The sequence below is a fragment of the Lepidochelys kempii genome, chromosome 13 (assembly GCF_965140265.1).
Source record: "Lepidochelys kempii isolate rLepKem1 chromosome 13, rLepKem1.hap2, whole genome shotgun sequence".
NCBI classification, from domain to species: Eukaryota; Metazoa; Chordata; order Testudines; family Cheloniidae; genus Lepidochelys; species Lepidochelys kempii.
In genome coordinates this window covers 36,830,648-36,849,955 of record NC_133268.1, presented here as the reverse complement: position 1 = coordinate 36,849,955, position 19,308 = coordinate 36,830,648, and the positions used below count along the sequence as shown (strand labels likewise).

At 50.4% G+C, this 19,308-nt stretch overlaps 1 protein-coding gene across 1 annotated transcript; it reads left to right on the top strand.

The window, feature by feature from the left end:
- The first annotated feature begins 755 nt into the window (after positions 1-755).
- On the top strand, positions 756-7,743 carry LOC140897072 (mast cell protease 3-like). The gene is made up of 5 exons (XM_073309352.1): positions 756-813; positions 1,495-1,651; positions 1,870-2,005; positions 6,564-6,824; positions 7,594-7,743. The coding sequence occupies exons 1-5, from the start codon at positions 756-758 to the stop codon at positions 7,741-7,743; spliced, it is 762 nt and encodes a 253-aa protein (XP_073165453.1).
- Positions 7,744-19,308: the final 11,565 nt, after the last annotated feature.

The window sequence follows — 19,308 nt, the reverse complement described above, 5'->3', positions numbered from 1 at the left end:
CTTGCATTCCCAGTGCTGATCCAGACCTCTAACCCATCTCCCAGGCAGATGTCCCCTCCCCAGCTGCGCCCTGACAATGTTGCTCGTACTCCTGCTCCCCAAGGCTCAGGCTGGTGATTGGGGGGGTCATAGTGGCCCCGATGTGCACAGTCCCCAGGAGGTTCACGGCCCCAAATATGCATGGCCCCTGGACTATAGCACCCCAGATATGCACAGGCCCAGGGGTGCAGGGCCCAAGAAGTGCATAACCTCAGAGGGTGCAGGGCCCCACAAGTGCACAGCCTCCAGGGGTGCAGAGCCCCAGATGTGAATAGCCCTGGGGTTAAGGGGGCCCAGATGTGCACAGTCCAGGGGTACAGGAAGCCACATGTGCACAGCCTCATGGGGTACAGGGCCCCACATGTGCTCAGCCCCCCATATCTGCTAGGCCCCATATCTGCTCAGTCCCCAGGGTGTTCAGGGCCCCAGAGCTGCACAGTCTCCAGGGGTACAGGGCTTCAAATGTACAAAGCCCCAGGGGGTGCAATTCCCCATATATGCACACCCCCAGAGGCTCTAGGGCCCCACATGTGCACAGCCCCAAAGGTTTGCTTTCTGCTAGCTCTGCAGGGTGGCTGGTGACTGCCTTACTCTATGTGTGAACTCCTCCCCGGCAGGATCCAGGGGATGTGGTTTACCCTGAGCCAAGCGTCACCAGTCCTATAAGTGACCCCAGAGACAGACACGTTGTCTCCTTCCCCAGACGCCTTCTGACGATGCTGCTGCTGCTCCTGTTTCCCATGGTCTTTCCCCTGCCCCCTGGGGCTCAGGCTGGTGAGTGCAAGAGGGGATAGGCCCCCTTTGGCCTCAGAGGGAGTAGAGCTTGGCACTACTGGAGCTGTCTGCAAACCATGGCTCCTCCCCAGAGTCAGATGCTTCCACCAGGGCCATTGGAGTGTCCCCAGCATCCAGCTGGAGTGCTGTGGGGCTCCAGGGGCTATTGGTGTTTGCCCAGGACTCAACTAGGGAGCCTCAGGTCCGTGGGGCCTGAGGGCAGTTATCAGTGTATGTGTGCCCAGAACAAAGCTGAGGTGCCCCTGAGCTTTGGGGCCTGGGGGCATCAGTGTATGCCCAGGACCCATCTGGGGAGGCATGGGGTCTGGGGGCAGGTGTGCAGGGACCTAAAGGGGCAAGGGGAGAGGAGGGGGTTGATGCTACCATAATAAATCCCCTGAGAGGGAGGCAACGCACAGAAATTCAATACGTTGCTGATGTGAACGGCCAACTCCTAGACAGGAAATGCAGGTCTGTGCAGTCTGTATGGTTAGAGCCAGGGAAGAGGGGCTAGGAGCCAGGACTCCTGGGTTCATTTTCCAATTCCACCAAACTCTGGTCTCGGACTGGGTCTGTTCAGTGCCTAGGACAATGGGGGCCTTGATCTTGGTTAGCGGAGGGATACACCAGCTGGCTGGATCGGGAACCTGAATTAAATCCTTCTCTTGACACGTCTGCCAGGGGAGATCATTGGAGGACAGGAAGCCCAGCCTCACTCCAGACCCTACATGGCCTTTGTAAGAATACAGAGAGAAGGAAAGGGAGGAAACATGTGTGGAGGGTTCCTGATCCAGGAGGACGTGATGGTGACGGCAGCTCATTGTAACTGCAACCTTGAGTTACATTGAGTTGAGTTAAGAAATGCAAGATCCCTGCCCCTTAGCCAGCCATTCTCCGAACCTGGGGCCAGGTCAAAGTTACTCCCCACCCAGCAGGGGAAAGGCCCTGGAGTGCTGGCATGATCTACACACACCCACTTTAACAAGGTTAATGACCCATGCCAGAATCCAGAGTACTGACCTGTCTGCAGCACCTGCATCCCCTTGTATTTCACAGCAACATCTCCGTGCTGCTGGGGGCCCACAACTTTGAAATAGATGAACTGGGGACGCAGAAAATCTGGGTATGGCGCCGAATCCCCCACCCAGAATTCAATGACGAGACATTTGAAAATGACCTCATGCTGCTGCAGGTACTGGCCATATCTCAGCCCCCACCCCAGTGACCTCACACTGCTGCAGGTATCACCCCATCTCATCACTCCACTGTGACGGATTCTCCCTGGGGTGCTGCTTAGAACTGGGTACCACTGGGGTACCACTGAGCCCACCTGACCCAAAAGCCTGGGCTCCCTTTACACTGTAATGGTGTGACAGGCTCTCAAATCCCCTCTAGCATAAATACATGTAGGGACACATCCAGCTGCAGCTTCACGATGCTGAGATCAGCACTGCATGGGAAGGATTGGCTAAGGAACTGGCCAGTACTCAAGTGCACACCCCTATCTAGAGACTAAACCCAAAATTGCACCGTCTTGTCCTGCACAGAGAACTATACAGCATAAGGTCATGAAATTCACCCCCTCCCTCAATGTGGAGAGGGATACGCACAGCTTTCTGCCCCAAGTTATAATTTCCATATACACACTGGGTTTTAAACAAAACAAAACAAGTTTATTAACTACAAAAATAGATTTTAAGTGATTATAAGGGATAGCAAACAGATCAAAGTAGATTACCTAGCAAATAAGAAAAATATGCAATCTAAGCTTAATATACTACACTGCTTACAAGTAGAAAATTCCCACCCTAAATGTTGTTTTAGGCAGATTGCAGAGATTCTTGAAGGGCAGTTGCCTTTGCCTGCAGCTTAAAACTTCAGATATTTTATTTACAGGCTAGACAGTCTTCCAGCCTGAGCTCAGTCATTCTGCCCTCATTCAGTCTTTGTTTCTTAGATGTTTACAGCCGTCATCCTGGATGGGGATTCAGTGAAGAATGAGCCATGATTATGTCACTCCCTTGCCTTAAATAGGTTTTACATATGGCGGGAATTTTTTGTCTTCCAGTGTGATTCCCACCCCTGGTCAGTGGAAAAATACTGATATTATCATGAAGTCCAGTACCAGGTGGCTTCATCACATGAACCTGCAGCCATAACATAAAGGCTGTTTGCAGTGTTCCCAGGAAGGCTTGCCTAGGAAGGCTCCTCAGTAAGAGATTAGCATCTTCTAAGACCTATTATTCTTCCTAATGGTCCTTACCAGACATCAATCTAGACTGATTGCTTTCTGTCTAGTGGATATTCCCCAGGTGTAAACAATATTCCTAACTTCAGATACAAAAATGATACATATATATAAATATGATAGTCATGTTCAGTAAATCATAACCTTTTCAATGATATCTCACATGCCTTATCTTGCACAATATATATTATAATTGTGCCATACTCATATCCTAACATTACTATGAAGAAGATGGGTGTGATGGGCTCGGTCACAGAGATCCCCTAGGCCCTGTCACCTGATGTGCTGAAATTACCTCTGAGCCTGTTTTTCCTGCCAGCCTGGGCCTCCAGAACCCTGCCTGGTTGAGCCAGACATGCTAGCCTGCTGCAGTACAGACACAGAATCCGGGCCACATCCCCAAAGCTGCAGACCTTAACTGAAAACAGCTCAGCAGGTCACCTGTCTCCAGCATTCAGACACCTACCTCCCAGTGGGATCTAAATCCCAACTAAATCCGTTTTACTCTGTATAAAGTTTATACAGGGTAAACTCATTAAATATTCACCCTCTGTAGCACTGAAAGAGAGATTTGCACAACTGTTTGTCTGCCCCCCCAACCCCACTCCTCCAGGTAACAATTACTACACTGGGTTTATTAATAAACAAAAGTGATTTTATTAAGTATAAAAAGTAGGATTTAAGTGGTTTTAGCAATAACAGACAGAACAAAGGTTTCAGAGTATTCACAGAGCAAAATAAAACAAAACACGCAAGGCTAAGCTGAATACACTAAGAAATCAGTCACAAATGATAACTTCTCACCCTAGATGTTACTTCAGATAAAATCCTTCTCAGGTCAATTGTCTTTTCTAACCTGGGTCCAGCCTGTTCTCACCCACCCCTGTGGTTACAGTCCTTTTGTTTCCAGGTGCTTGCAGGTATCTCTGCGGGGTTGGGGGGCCACCTCTTAAGCCAGCTGAAGACAGCTTTTGTTTGCTTCCCCCACTTTATATAGAACTTCCCTAAGGCAGGAAACCTTTATTTGAAATCCCACTCCCTCTGGAAAAGTACCAGATTCCAGATGGAATTCAGTATCAGGTGAAAAGAAAAGGAGTACTTGTGGCACCTTAGATACTAACCAATTTATTTGAGCATGAGCTTTCGTGAGCTACAGCTCACTTCATCGGATGCATACCGTGGAAACTGCAGAAGACATTATATACACACAGAGACCATGAAACAATACCTCCTCCCACCCCACTGTCCTGCTGGTAATAGCTTATCTAAAGTGATCAAGTTGGGCCATTTCCAGCACAAATCCAGGTTTTCTCACCCACCGCCCCACCACACAGAAACTCACTCTCCTGCTGGTAAGAACCTGGATTTGTGCAGGAAATGGCCCACCTTGATTATCATACACATTGTGAAGAGAGTGGTCACTTTGGATGGGCTATTACTAAGTTATTATTAGTTAAGGAAGTATGGGCTGGATGAATGCACTATAAGGTGGGTAGAAAGCTGGCTAGATTGTCGGGCTCAACGGGTAGTGATCAATGGCTCCATGTCTAGTTGGCAGCCGGTATCAAGTGGAGTGCCCCAAGGGTCGGTCCTGGGGCCGGTTTTGTTCAATATCTTCATAAATGATCTGGAGGATGGTGTGGATTGCACTCTCAGCAAATTTGCGGATGATACTAAACTGGGAGGAGTGGTAGATACGCTGGAGGGGAGGGATAGGATACAGAAGGACCTAGACAAATTGGAGGATTGGGCCAAAAGAAATCTGATGAGGTTCAATAAGGATAAGTGCAGGGTCCTGCACTTAGGACGGAAGAACCCAATGCACAGCTACAGACTAGGGACCGAATGGCTAGGCAGCAGTTCTGCAGAAAAGGACCTAGGGGTGACAGTGGACGAGAAGCTGGATATGAGTCAGCAGTGTGCCCTTGTTGCCAAGAAGGCCAATGGCATTTTGGGATGTATAAGTAGGGGCATAGCGAGCAGATCGAGGGATGTGATCATTCCCCTCTATTCGACATTGGTGAGGCCTCATCTGGAGTACTGTGTCCAGTTTTGGGCCCCACACTACAAGAAGGATGTGGATAAATTGGAGAGAGTCCAGCGAAGGGCAACAAAAATGATTAGGGGTCTAGAACACATGACTTATGAGGAGAGGCTGAGGGAGCTGGGATTGTTTAGCCTGCAGAAGAGAAGAATGAGGGGGGATTTGATAGCTGCTTTCAACTACCTGAAAGGGGGTTCCAAAGAGGATGGCTCTAGACTGTTCTCAATGGTAGCAGATGACAGAACGAGGAGTAATGGTCTTAAGTTGCAGTGGGGGAGGTTTAAATTGGATATTAGGAAAAACTTTTTCACTAAGAGGGTGGTGAAACACTGGAATGCGTTACCTAGGGAGGTGGTAGAATCTCCTTCCTTAGAGGTTTTTAAGGTCAGGCTTGACAAAGCCCTGGCTGGGATGATTTAACTGGGAATTGGTCCTGCTTTGAGCAGGGGGTTGGACTAGATGACCTTCTGGGGTCCCTTCCAACCCTGATATTCTATGATTCTATGATTCTATGATTCTATGAAAACCTGGATTTGTGCTGGAAATGGCCCAACTTGATCACTTTAGATAAGCTATTACCAGCAGGACAGTGGGGTGGGAGGAGGTATTGTTTCATGGTCTCTGTGTGTATATAATGTCTTCTGCAGTTTCCACGGTATGCATCCGAAGAAGTGAGCTGTAGCTCACGAAAGCTCATGATCAAATAAATTGGTTAGTCTCTAAGGTGCCACAAGTCCTCCTTTTCTTTTTGCGAATACAGACTAACACAGCTGTTACTCTGAAAAGTATCAGGTGAGAGGGTCACATGTCACTGTAAGGCCCCCAGCCTCCGTTCTTCCTGGGTGGGCCCACAGGTCACAGGGAGGCTTGCAGGTAATCAGGGCCATTCACAGGTCATTGTTTCTGAAGCACCTTTAATGGCTTCCACTTCAGGTGTTTGCATCAGCAATACGAGTTTATGTCTTGTTCGCCTACCGCCAGACATGGAAACAATCCGTGCAAACAAATAGGGTGAACACACTCAGTGGATTATAAGCTTTCTAATGATACCTTACAAGGGGCATTTAGCGTACAGCAGTTATGTCATATTCATAAGCATATTTTCATAAAGCGTATGGAGTGCAATGTCACAATGGGGTGTAATGCCACCCTGACCCCCAGTGAATCCACACTACTGCAGGTACCACTTTCATTCCATCCCCCCCCCCCACTGACCCCCCCACTGCAGCATGTAGCATCACAGTCACATCACCCCTCCACCAGTGACCTCACTCTGCTGCAGATATCACTCTGTCCCATCACCAAGCCCCCTGTAGCCACATGGCATCACAGATTTGCACAGTTCTCATGGGGATGCCCCACCTGGTCTCATCTAGCACCATCCCCCCAGGATAGGATGCATCCCCCAAGAGGAGTTTGATTTCCCTTCTCTCTTCCGCCCTTCACCCTGCATCACAGCTGATGGACAAGGCCAAGCTGACCCAGACTGTGGGCACAATTCCCCTGTCCCAGAAGAAGGTGAAGAAGGGGGCAGTGTGCAGCGTGGCTGGCTGGGGCCAGACCAGTAGCAAGACAAACTCCCAGCCCTCCCCGACCCTGCAGGAGGTGGAACTGATGGTCATGGACAAGAAAATGTGTCTGTCTCAGCCCTATCTGCCCTATGTCCCATCCAGGATGCTGTGCGTGGGGGACCCCCAGGAGAGGAAGTCGCCATTCCTGGTGAGTGTGGGACAGAGGCACGCAGTGCCTGGGACAAGGTGCTGCTAGAACAGGAGACCGACAGGGCTGGGCAGAATGGGGAGAGTCGGGATCCATGGTGTGCCAGGCAGATCCTGGGAACCAGGAATCAGAATTGCCCAGATCCTAGGAATCAGGAATGGAGGCTAGAAATCAGGGACAAGAACCAGGCAGTTCTTTCAAATGAGGAATGGATGCTAATAATTTGGGACAGGAACTGGCAAGATCACAGAAATCAGGGACAGAAATCATCTGGATGTTCAACAGGTTCCAGAAATCAGGGACATGAATCAGCCACATCCTGGAAATCAGGGATGGATCTTAATCGTGAGAGAAAGATCCCAGAAATCAGGTTTGGAAATCAGACTGATCCAAGGAGTCAGAAAGGGGAATTGCTGAATCAAGAACCCAAGGTGGATCTGAGAAATCAGCAGGAGATCCTAGAAATCAAGGGCAGGAGTCAGCCAGATGCTGGAAATCAGGATTCGGAATCAGGGACAGGAATTGAGCAGCTTAAAGAAATCGGGGATGGATGCAAGAAATCAGACACCAGAATCGGGCAGGTTCTAGAATTCAGCGACAGGGGTTGGTTGGGTCATGGGGTGGGAGCCCTGGGCATGTCCTGGGAGTGACTTGACTGTGAACCCCCAGGAAGTGGGTTACAGAGGTGGATTTCAGGACCGTGAATACAGAATGCAGCCCACTCTTTGCTTGGACATCGGTAACCCTGCACCTGGTATTTACTTCTCAGGGCAACTCTGGGGGCCCACTGGTCTGTGATGGGAAGGCCCGGGGCATAGTCTCCCATGACAGCGGTGACTGGTCAACTCCCAGTGTGTTTACCAGGCTCTCCATATATGTCCCGTGGATCAAGAAAACTCTGCGCAAGCTGAAGCCTTAGAGGGGAGCATCCATCTCTAGTATGAGTGGAGAGCTAGACGGGTATTGCAGAGCAATGGCTGGCTATTGCAGATGGATGGATGGATGTGTAGCCAATGATTTTAGTTGATTGATCATTTATTGTTTGATGTTATGATTCAACAACATGTTATCAGTTAAATTGTAAAATTACAGAAATATAAGATTGATCAGTAGTTAGAAGGGATAATTAGGTATTAGGGGTCTCAGTAAGGAGGGCTCAAACACAAGGCCTACAGGCTGAGGCCTGTAAGATAGTAGCTTAGCCACACTAGGCCATAGGCTTAAGAAATGGTTGACATAAGTGACCAAAGAATGACCCTATGCCACAAGATTACGGGGAAAGATGTACCCATATGTGGCGATGCGAAAAATGAACACTAAGAGTAATTTTTTGCTTACAAGATCCCCGGCAGTGACATTTTTCTAACATGTGCCCTAACTGTAGGGTGCACAATGTGCATAAAAGCTAATGAGGCATAGTTGGAATCACATTATAAAAAAAGGATGCCCAGATCTGGAAAATTGAGCTTCCTATTGGAAACACTAGCAGGAACCACCCCTCTAGTGATGATCATTTGGCCAGGCATCCATCAGACCTTTAGAATATCATGAAAGGATGTGAGTAGAAGTATATTTGTCACTTGTTCACCGGTCTTTATAGAATTTCTAGATGTTTGGGTAATCATAACTTTAACTGTAACTTTAATAAAACTTGTAAAACAGACAGGGCCTTTTATGCATGAAATGTACGTGTGGTCACAACCCTTTGTCCTTATATGTTCCTAGAGACTCTAAATCTGAAGCAAGTAGCAGAGGTGACTTTCACTCTGTGAGTTTGAAACTGTAGCCACTAGAGCCGAACCTACGGTGGTGTAATACCACACTACAAAATTCCCTTTAAATGAAAGAAAAGGCAACAGATGAATGGATATTGCAGAAGGATGGATAGACAGAGGATGGATAGATACTGTGAAACAATGGATGGATGGACATGGCAGATGAGAAGGTAGAAGGATGGATGGATGGGCAATACAGATGGATGGATGGATGGATGGATATTGCAGAAGGATGGCTGGATAGTTGGATAGATGAATGGATGTATATTACAAGAGAATAGACGGATTGATATTGAAGAAGGATGGATGATCATGAATAGATACTGGTGAACGATGAATGGATGGACATAGTATATGAGAAGACAGATGGATATAGAAGAAGGATGTATGGAAGGATATTGCAGAGGAAAGGAGGACAGAAAGCTATTAATGTTCCAGAGAAATGAACAAACAATCGAGCCTGCCGTGAGATCTCCCTCCAGACAGAACTTACTCTTCTTATTTTCCAAGGCTACAGTGGCTGTCCTAGCCGTACAGATTCCATTATGTGTTTCTTTCACACTATCTTTCTAAAATTCATATGGATGTCCTATACTGACATCACAGCACCTCCATATCTCATCAAACTTTGTGAGGATTTGCAGGGAGGAGATAAGGGGGTTCCCTAGCTCATAGCTTTCTGCCACGTTAGTTCATGACTCCGACAGAGGGCAGCTCACCAATTTACCAGATTAGCGGTCGGGGTCACCAGGGTTGTCAGTTGTTGGCTGCATGTGCGTTCTCTCTGTGTGCTACACTGGCTCTGGCCAGGTAGCCCGTACAGCAGACTTCTATCGAACTGTCAAAGAAGACCACAGACACAGTTCAGCGGTGAAGGTGCTCGGCCAGGTTTATTGCCGACAAAGCACAGTATCACTGCCTTATATGTACTACTGGTACACTAAGACATTTATGCCTGTGACAATGGGCTCGGCTCATTGAGGGGGGTGAGTCTCCACTCCCCCCAAAACCAGGCAAAGACAACCCCTCTGTGACCCCCCTTTTATACACTGGTACAAATAAGGTATGTATTGCCCCTGTGATGTGGTTAGTTACCACTCTTTACTGTGTCCCTGATGGTTGGCTCAAAATATCTCTATCCATCACCCTTTCATCCTGACCTTATCTTTAGGAGAGTCGGTGTGTCCTTGTGTCACCTTCAGGAAGTGAGTTTACCTTGTATTAGGATGTTCTGGCACTGTCCTTCTGGAATATATTTATGTGAACACTTAGCGCCTAGGAGTGCTTGTGTTTTTGCAACACCAGCCCTGTGCTTGGCAAGTTCATGTATCAGATAGTGAATACGCAAGCTGGCATCTGCTTTGTCACAGGGCCTGACCTGTACTCATAGACTGACTCTTGCTAACTTTACCTTATCTCAGCAGGGCCTGACTTTAGTTCAGGCCTTAGGCCTTACACCAGACCCTTTAGGGGAGGCCTCATGTCTCAGGATCTCTCTTTCGACTATACCTTCCATGTCCATCCACCCTTTCTATCTGTCCCTCCCTCCCTCCCCATCCACACCCTTCTATCAATCCATCCTGCCATCCTTCTCTCCCTATCTCCCTAGGAATATGCAAGTCTCCATCCCTTCCTCCCTCCCGATACACTCCCTCCCTCCATCCATCCATTCCCTGACAGTGTTACCCATTGCTCTAGTATCTCAGCCCTTCACCTCCACCATGTTTGCTTCTTAATTTCACTCCCTGTCCTGTAGCTGTCGGTATCTATCGAGTGTAGTGACATTCAGCCTTCTTGGGTGTTTATTTCCTTCCAGGGCTTTTAGAAATGGCCACCGCTATTGCACACAGCCAGCGGGAATGTTCAAAGCCACCTGCAGGAGTGAGGTATCAAAATCCCATTGACTTTCAGTGGGAGTTGGGCCCCTAATATCCTGATCCCCCCCCTTACAATTCCCAGCCCATCCTGTCAAGTTCTGGGTCTCAATCCCATTGAAGCTCAGCTCCCAGCATCTCCCAATTCGGGGATATGGGGAGATTTTTATAAGCACCGAACATGCAATGAGCCCCCTAGAATGTATGGCCAGGAGCAGGTACGCACAGGAGTCCACTCAGCCCCTCACCCAGTGCAATGGGAGCAGCTCCTCATGGGACTCAGCCTCACAGTACACAGCAACCCTTCATGTGGGGGTGGGTGAGAAATGGATATGGGTGTTTCCCCTCTATGGGGCAGCATCCCCCATCCAGCCCCAGGGCCAGGGACTGGCTGGATCCCGGGGATGGGGTATGGGAGATGGGGCCTTTCCCATCTAGGGGCCTCTGACTGCAAACCAGACCCAGGCCTGGGTACTGACTGGTTCAGGTGGGTGGTGAATGGGACATGGGGCCTTTCCCTTTTAGGCGGAGCCAACTCCCATTGAAGACTGGCTGGCTCAGGGGGGTTGAGAATCAGATGCATTGTTTCTGCCTCCACCTGCAATGCGGGGGTCTTTGGGAAGCCATGCTGTCAAAGACAGGGGGCTCTGGTCTCCTAGATCCATGTTCCTCCCACCAGCTCACACCCACACGGAGGGGAAGGAGAGCCATTGAAAAGGATCAAGGGGCCGGGTTCCCACCAGAAGCTGATCTGAGTCTTGGTCAAACCACGGCTCCTCCCACATTAGCACCAAGGCAGACTCTGTTGTTAGCTGCTGAGCCCCCTCCCCCATCTTTGCTCCAGATGTGTGTGGTGTCCAGCTGTGCACAGCTACTGGGAGTAGAGGGGGAGATCCCAGCTAGGTGTGTCCCCAGCTGTGCCTGGCACCAGAATGGGCAGTCCCTTGCTGGGCAGGGCTCCAGGGGCTCAGATGTGGGGACTGGTCTCCCCCACCACACCCATGTGGTGGGGTTTCCAGGAACAGAGATGGCCGAGGCCCCACCTGGCAGGTGGAAACATCACACTGACGTGTCCCGCACAACCCCCGTCTCTGCTCCGACCCAGATGTCTGAAGGAAGAGGCCAGTGAAGCTGTCAATGGATGTCTCAGCCCTAGCCACACGCCTCATCTGATGCATGCTTGGAGCGGGCGCTGGGGGGTAGTGCAAGCTGCATCAGGGCTCAGCTCCACCCCAGATATGCACAGCTCCAGGCTGGGCCAGTGCCCATATGTGCCCCAGCCCCAGCTGTGGAGGGCGCAGAGCAACAGAGGAACCTTCCTGCAGCTCCTTCACCTGGGTGCCAGGGAGGAGGGGGAGCAGTTTTGCTGTGCAAGACAGCAGGCAAAGGCGTCTGTGAGCCTGCAGCTTGTGAAGGTTCCCGACCAGACACAGGAACCCTCCCAGTGCAGAGAGACGCTGAGATGAGGCCGGGTTAACCACAGCACAGGCCTCAGACTAGGCCCCTCCTCTTAGCGGCTGAGCCACTTCCCCTCCCCCCAACTCTGCAGGGCTGCAGGGCACTGTCCAGGGTGAGCACAGCCCTGCAATGCCATGGCCCCACCAGAATAGACTCAACAGCTGAGGGACCCCAGATGGTGACTCTCCTTCTCCACCCTCCCTGCAGCTGGTGTGGTGTGGGGTCCAAGCGCTGAGATGGCAGGTCTTCCACCCACACCCTGGAGTGCATGGCCTGGAGGTTTCCTGCCTTGCATCCCCGCTGCCCCGCCAGGCCAGGCCTGTAACCCACCTCCCGGGCAGATGCTGCCCCCCATGGGCCTGATAGTGCTGCTGCTCACGGGTGCTCAGGCTGATGCCTGGAGCGGGGGCATTAGGGCCCCAGATGTGCATGTCCCCTGGACTACTGGGCCCCAGATTTTCCCAGGCCCAGCAGATTACTCTCTGCTAGCTCTGCAGGGCGGCTGGTGAGCGACACCCCACGTGTGAACTCCTCCCCAGCAGGAACCAGGGGCTATGGTTTACCCTGTGCCAAGTGTCACTTGGGGGGCCCAGCCCCTCCTAGTCAGGTCTATAAATGACCCCAGAAACAGATGCCATCACCCATTTCCCTGATGTCCCTCTGACAATGCTGTGGCTGTTCCTGTTCCCCATTGCCTTTCCCCTGCCCCCCGGGCTCAGGCTGGTGAGTACATGGGGAAGAGCCCCGCCCCCCCCCAGCCCCATAGAGAACAGAGCCTGGATATGCTGGAGCTGTCTGCAAACCCTGGCTCCTCCCTAGTGTCAGATGCTTCCACCAGGGCCATCGGTGTGTCCCCAGCACCCAGCTGAAGTACCATGGGGTTTGTGGGGACATTGGTGGCTGCTCAGCAGCCAGCTGGGGAGCCTCAGGGCCGTGGGCTCTGGGGCAGTTATCGACGTGTGTCCAGGACCCAGCTAGGGAGCTGTAGAGTCTGGGGGCAGGTGGGCAGGGAGCTAAAGGGGCAGGGGGAGCGGAGAGGGTTGATGATATAATAACAAATGCCCTGAGGTGGAGGGGACACCGTGAAGCTCAATACACATTGGTGTGAACAGCTGGCCCCTAGACAGGAAATGCAGCTCTGTGTGGTTAGAGCAGCAGAGGGGGCTGGGAGCCAGGACTCCTGGGTTCAGCTTCCCGCTGAGGGAGGGCAGTGGGTTCTGGGGGCACTGAGGGCAGTGGTAGATTCTCGTGGTTGGGAGGGGGGCACGAGGCATCCTGAGTTCATTTTCCAATTCTACCGCACACTGCACCAATGATCTGGAGCGAGTCGATTTTTCTCCTTGTGCCTGGATTTCCCAGTGTGTGAAATGGGGATGAGGATCCGTCCTGTGTCTGTGTAAACTCTCTGGGATTCCTAATTTCCCTGTAACCTGTGCAGCCGCATGGCCAAGCAGCAGCCTATTTAGCGCCACACGGGTGCTTAGGGAACCCACCCGGGGACCTGCCGCAGCAAGGGGAGGGTGCCCCTCCCCAGGCCCCCCCCAGCCTGTCCTCCAAACTGCTGCAGTCGGGGGAGGGGCGGCCCAAACCCAGCCCTGGCCCGGACCTGCAGCCCTCCCCTACCCCCAACGCTGCTGCCTGTGGCCCAGACCCACCGCAGCTGGGGAGCCCGGACCTGCCACAGCTGGAGCACCCCTACCCCGCCAGAACCCAGCTCCGACCCGGACCTGCCAGGGCCAGGGGAGGGGCACCTATCCTGTGGCTCCAGCCCCGGACCTGCCCTCTTGTGGTGGGGAGAGGCACCTCTCCCCCAGCTCCGGTGCTGCTGTGGGGAGAGAGAGCAGTGGGGAGTCCTCTCTCCCCGCTGTAGCCCTGGAGCATCCTCCTGCACCACAAACCCCTCATCCCCAGCCCTGAGCCTTTCATCGCCAGCCCCACCATGAGGCCACACCCCAACCCTCTGTCCCAGCCCTAAGCCCTTCATCGCCAGCCCCACCATGAGGCCACACCCCAACCCTCTGTCCCAGCCCTGAGCCCCTCATCGCCAGCCCCACCGACGAACCCACACCCCCAGCCGGGGCCCTCACAGCCCTGCACCCCAACCCTGTACCCCAGCCCCCCGGCTCATCCCTTTCACAATCCCAGCTGGCTGCAGCTCACTTTCGAACTTTGCCCAGTGATCAACTGTACATGCTTGTCCTCCACATGTTTCATTTCCTCACCCTCATGTCCCATCCAGACACCAAGTGGTGGGACTTTCTACCACCTGTGGAGGGTGAATCCAGCCTGGTCCCACAGCCCACTGGGGATATTGGTTTGTGGCTCCTTCACAGAGCTGTGAGAACAGGCATGTACCCCTGTTCCCGACACCTGCCCCTTCTGCGGCATGAGGGAGAACCTGGCATATGCTTACCTAAAATGTGCCAGGTTGCAGCCCCTATTCTGGCTCCTCCAGAACCTCCTGTTGAGGGTCTGGCTGCACTTTTCCTCACACCTCTTTATCTATTCACACCCTGTCTGAGGCCCCACAAAATCAAGAGACCTCCTTGTCAACCTCCTCCTGGCACTGGCCAAAGAGGCCATCTTCAACACAGGAGGAGGATGCTGGACGAGGGGGTGCTCTTCGACTGTGGGGCCTGTTTTCCACTCCTCCCTGGTCTCATGCATCCGGGCAGAGTTCCTCTGGGTATCGTCCACTGGCTCCCTAGATAGCTGTGAGGAGCAATGGGAGCTGTCCGGGGTTCTCTGCTCAGTGTCACTCTCTGGATCCCTAGTTCTGAACCTGTGAGCTTCACTAGTAACCCTTTTCAGAGTAGCAGCCGTGTTAGTCAGTATTCGCAAAAAGAAAAGGAAGACTTGTGGCACCTTAGAGGCTAACCAATTTATTTGAGCATAAGCTTTCGTGGGCTACAGCTCACTGCATCCGATGAAGTGAGCTGTAGCTCACGAAAGCTTATGCTCATAGAATCATAGAATCATAGAATATCAGGGTTGGAAGGGACCCCAGAAGGTCATCTAGTCCAACCCCCTGCTCAAAGCAGGACCAATTCCCAGTTAAATCATCCCAGCCAGGGCTTTGTCAAGCCTGACCTTAAAAACCTCTAAGGAAGGAGATTCTACCACCTCCCTAGGTAACGCATTCCAGTGTTTCACCACCCTCTTAGTGAAAAAGTTTTTCCTAATATCCAATCTAAACCTCCCCCACTGCAACTTGAGACCATTACTCCTCGTTCTGTCATCTGCTACCATTGAGAACAGTCTAGAGCCATCCTCTTTGGAACCCCCTTTCAGGTAGTTGAAAGCAGCTATCAAATCCCCCCTCATTCTTCTCTTCTGCAGGCTAAACAATCCCAGCTCCCTCAGCCTCTCCTCATAACTCATGTGTTCCAGTCCCCTAATCATTTTTGTTGCCCTTCGCTGGACTCTCTCCAATTTATCCACATCCTTCTTGAAGTGTGGGGCCCAAAACTGGACACAGTACTCCAGATGAGGCCTCACCAATGTCGAATAGAGGGGAACGATCACGTCCCTCGATCTGCTCGCTATGCCCCTACTTATACATCCCAAAATGCCATTGGCCTTCTTGGCAACTCAAGAAGTTGGCAACTCTCAAATAAATTGGTTAGTCTCTAAGGTGCCACAAGTCCTCCTTTTCTTTTTGCGACTACTGACCCTGTTATTCAGTTTTTGTCCCACCACTTCAGTTGGTTCCTGGGTCCAGTGGTCCCTCCTTCAAGGCTGAGGGAGGGGCCTTTACAAGTTGGCAGGCTTGCACCCACCCACCACTCAGATATTCCAATAAGGTCTGTAATTTTCTGCAAACAAAGACTGAGAGCGTTCCCTCCACATGGGAGAAGGTATATAAAATCCTGGAAGCATCTCCATTTTGCCTCTTTCCTGCTCTGCTTTCTGGACTATGGACTTAAACTAAAAGGAGCGTTCCCACCAATGGACTGAGGACCTTCCAATCTTTTGGAAGTTACCAGAGACAGAAAATAAGGTGTAAATGTTTAGCAGTTGAAAGTAATTAACTAATGGAATAATTTACAAAGAGTTGGGGTGGATTCTCCATCACTGACAATTTCAAAATCAGCATTGGATATTTTTTAAAAAGATCTGCTCTAGGAGTTATTTTGGGGATGTTCTCTGACCTGGGTTTATCCACAAGGTCAAGATGAGATGGTTACAATGGTCTCCTGGAATTGTTGATTTTGCGAATGAAGAGCTGGTGAAGACTTGAGAAGAAAACTAAGAGAAGAGGTCGACAGCGGTGGTGGGGATGAAGATCAAAGGTCTCTTTGGTATATTCAAGGGGAACAAAGAGACACCCTGGCATCCTTCACCTGGGAAGTAAACAGACTGTGAGGTTGCATCATGAGAAGGGATCTCAGGCAGGTTTGATTGAAAACACTGGAGATGATGTTGGCTGAGATATGCTTCTCTAGCCAGGAGAACCTGTGAATTAAATTTAGTCTCTAGAAAGGACATTTTGCTGTTTGGTTTATACGTAGCCATTTGTCCCCATCTCTCGTGCTGCTTTTTACTTGTGTCTTTCTGTAACAGATTTCCTTCTAGTAAATATGGCAGGCGACCAACTTGGCTTAATGGTGAAATCCTAGCGGATCTTAAACATAAAAAAGAAGCTTACAAGAAGTGGAAGGTTGGACATATGACCAGGGAAGAGTATAAAAATATTGCTCGGGCATGTAGGAATGTTATCAGGAGGGCCAAATCGCACCTGGAGCTGCAGCTAGCCAGAGATGTCAAGAGTAACAAGAAGGGTTTCTTCAGGTATGTTGGCAACAAGAAGAAAGCCAAGGAATGTGTGGGCCCCTTACTGAATGAGGGAGGCAACCTAGTGACAGAGGATGTGGAAAAAGCTAATGTACTCAATGCTTTTTTTGCCTCTGTTTTCACTAACAAGGTCAGCTCCCAGACTGCTGCGCTGGGCATCACAAAATGCGGAAGAGATGGCCAGCCCTCTGTGGAGATAGAGGCGGTTAGGGACTATTTAGAAAAGCTGGACGTGCACAAGTCCCTGGGGCCGGACGAGTTGCATCCGAGAGTGCTGAAGGAATTGGCGGCTGTGATTGCAGAGCCACTGGCCATTATCTTTGAAAACTCGTGGCGAACCGGGGAAGTCCCGGATGACTGGAAAAAGGCTAATGTAGTGCCAATCTTTAAAAAAGGGAAGAAGGAAGATCCTGGGAACTACAGGCCAGTCAGCCTCACCTCAGTCCCTGGAAAAATCATGGAGCAGGTCCTCAAAGAATCAATCCTGAAGCACTTGCATGAGAGGAAAGTGATCAGGAACAGCCAGCATGGATTCACCAAGGGAAGGTCATGCCTGACTAATCTAATCGCCTTTTATGATGAGATTACTGGTTCTGTGGATGAAGGGAAAGCAGTGGATGTATTGTTTCTTGACTTTAGCAAAGCTTTTGACACGGTCTCCCATAGTATTCTTGTCAGCAAGTTAAGGAAGTATGGGCTGGATGAATGCACTATAAGGTGGGTAGAAAGCTGGCTAAATTGTCGGGCTCAACGGGTAGTGATCAATGGCTCCATGTCTAGTTGGCAGCCGGTATCAAGTGGAGTGCCCCAAGGGTCGGTCCTGGGGCCGGTTTTATTCAATATCTTCATAAATGATCTGGAGGATGGTGTGGATTGCACTCTCAGCAAATTTGCGGATGATACTAAACTGGGAGGAGTGGTAGATACGCTGGAGGGGAGGGATAGGATACAGAAGGACCTAGACCAATTGGAAGATTGGGCCAAAAGGAATCTGATGAGGTTCAATAAGGATAAGTGCAGGGTCCTGCACTTAGGACGGAAGAACCCAATGCACAGCTACAGACTAGGGACCGAATGGCTAGGCAGCAGTTCTGCAGAAAAGGACCTAGGGGTGACAGTGGACGAGAAGCTGGATATGAGTCAGCAGTGTGCCCTTGTTGCCAAGAAGGCCAATGGCATTTTGGGATGTATAAGTAGGGGCATAGCGAGCAGATCGAGGGACGTGATCATTCCCCTCTATTCGACATTGGTGAGGCCTCATCTGGAGTACTGTGTCCAGTTTTGGGCCCCACACTTCAAGAAGGATGTGGATAAATTGGAGAGAGTCCAGCGAAGGGCAACAAAAATGATTAGGGGACTGGAACACATGAGTTATGAGGAGAGTCTGAGGAAGCTGGGATTGTTTAGCCTGCAGAAGAGAAGAATGAGGGGGGATTTGATAGCTGCTTTCAACTACCTGAAAGGGGGTTCCAAAGAGGATGGCTCTAGACTGTTCTCAATGGTAGCAGATGACAGAACGAGGAGTAATGGTCTCAAGTTGCAGTGGGGGAGGTTTAGATTGGATATTAGGAAAAACTTTTTCACTAAGAGGGTGGTGAAACACTGGAATGCGTTACCTAGGGAGGTGGTAGAATCTCCTTCCTTAGAGGTTTTTAAGGTCAGGCTTGACAAAGCCCTGGCTGGGATGATTTAACTGGGAATTGGTCCTGCTTTGAGCAGGGGGTTGGACTAGATGACCTTCTGGGGTCCCTTCCAACCCTGATATTCTATGATTCTATGATTCTGCTGTATAAATGAACTCAAATGGTGTGCGTAAAACAGGGGTAGGGGGCTAAGGTAAAACTGGTAAAGTGGGATACACTGTTCCTTTGGGTGCCCAAAGACTGGCATTTCTGTGGGGCTCCATTGAACAGGGGATGGATGCTGAGAATCTGTTTGTACAGGATAGACCCAAACCAAGGAGAAAACCAAGGGCATTCAACACAAACAACTTGGTGAATGCTGAAAAATAAATTCTTTATTCAGAATAAACGGCAGAGATTTGACCCCAAAATTATTCCAAATCAGAATTCAGTCTGTGGGTTACAATGAGAGAAGACAGGGAGATGTAATGAAATCATTAGCTTTGGTAACAAGATTTGGAGACAAGCTGGGGAATAGGAAGTAGATGAGCTGAGTGAGCAGGCTGGGAGGAAGACGCTGGGCAGTTGTAAGCATGGATTTGAAGGAACTGATTTGATCCTATTGATTTCCAGAAGGCCAACACAAGATTCAACCCAAGAAGCTCTTGATTTCATAAAAAAAACCCAGTAGGCACCATTGTGCAGCTTCAGCCACCTAAATACCTTTAAAAAGCTGGCTCCCTGTCCACTAGGTTTAAAAGAATGATACAAGATTGTGTTTGTTTTCTTTCAAACTGATTGTTGCCCCTGGGAAATGACAGGAATTGTCTGGCCCAAGAAGGAAAACAAATATTGAAAGACAGAGGCATCGAGCATGTGTGTGACTTGAAACATTAAAAGAAATTGTTTAGAAAGGGAAGGGGGACGTAATTCATAAACCGGGTTAATTCAGAAGTACGTT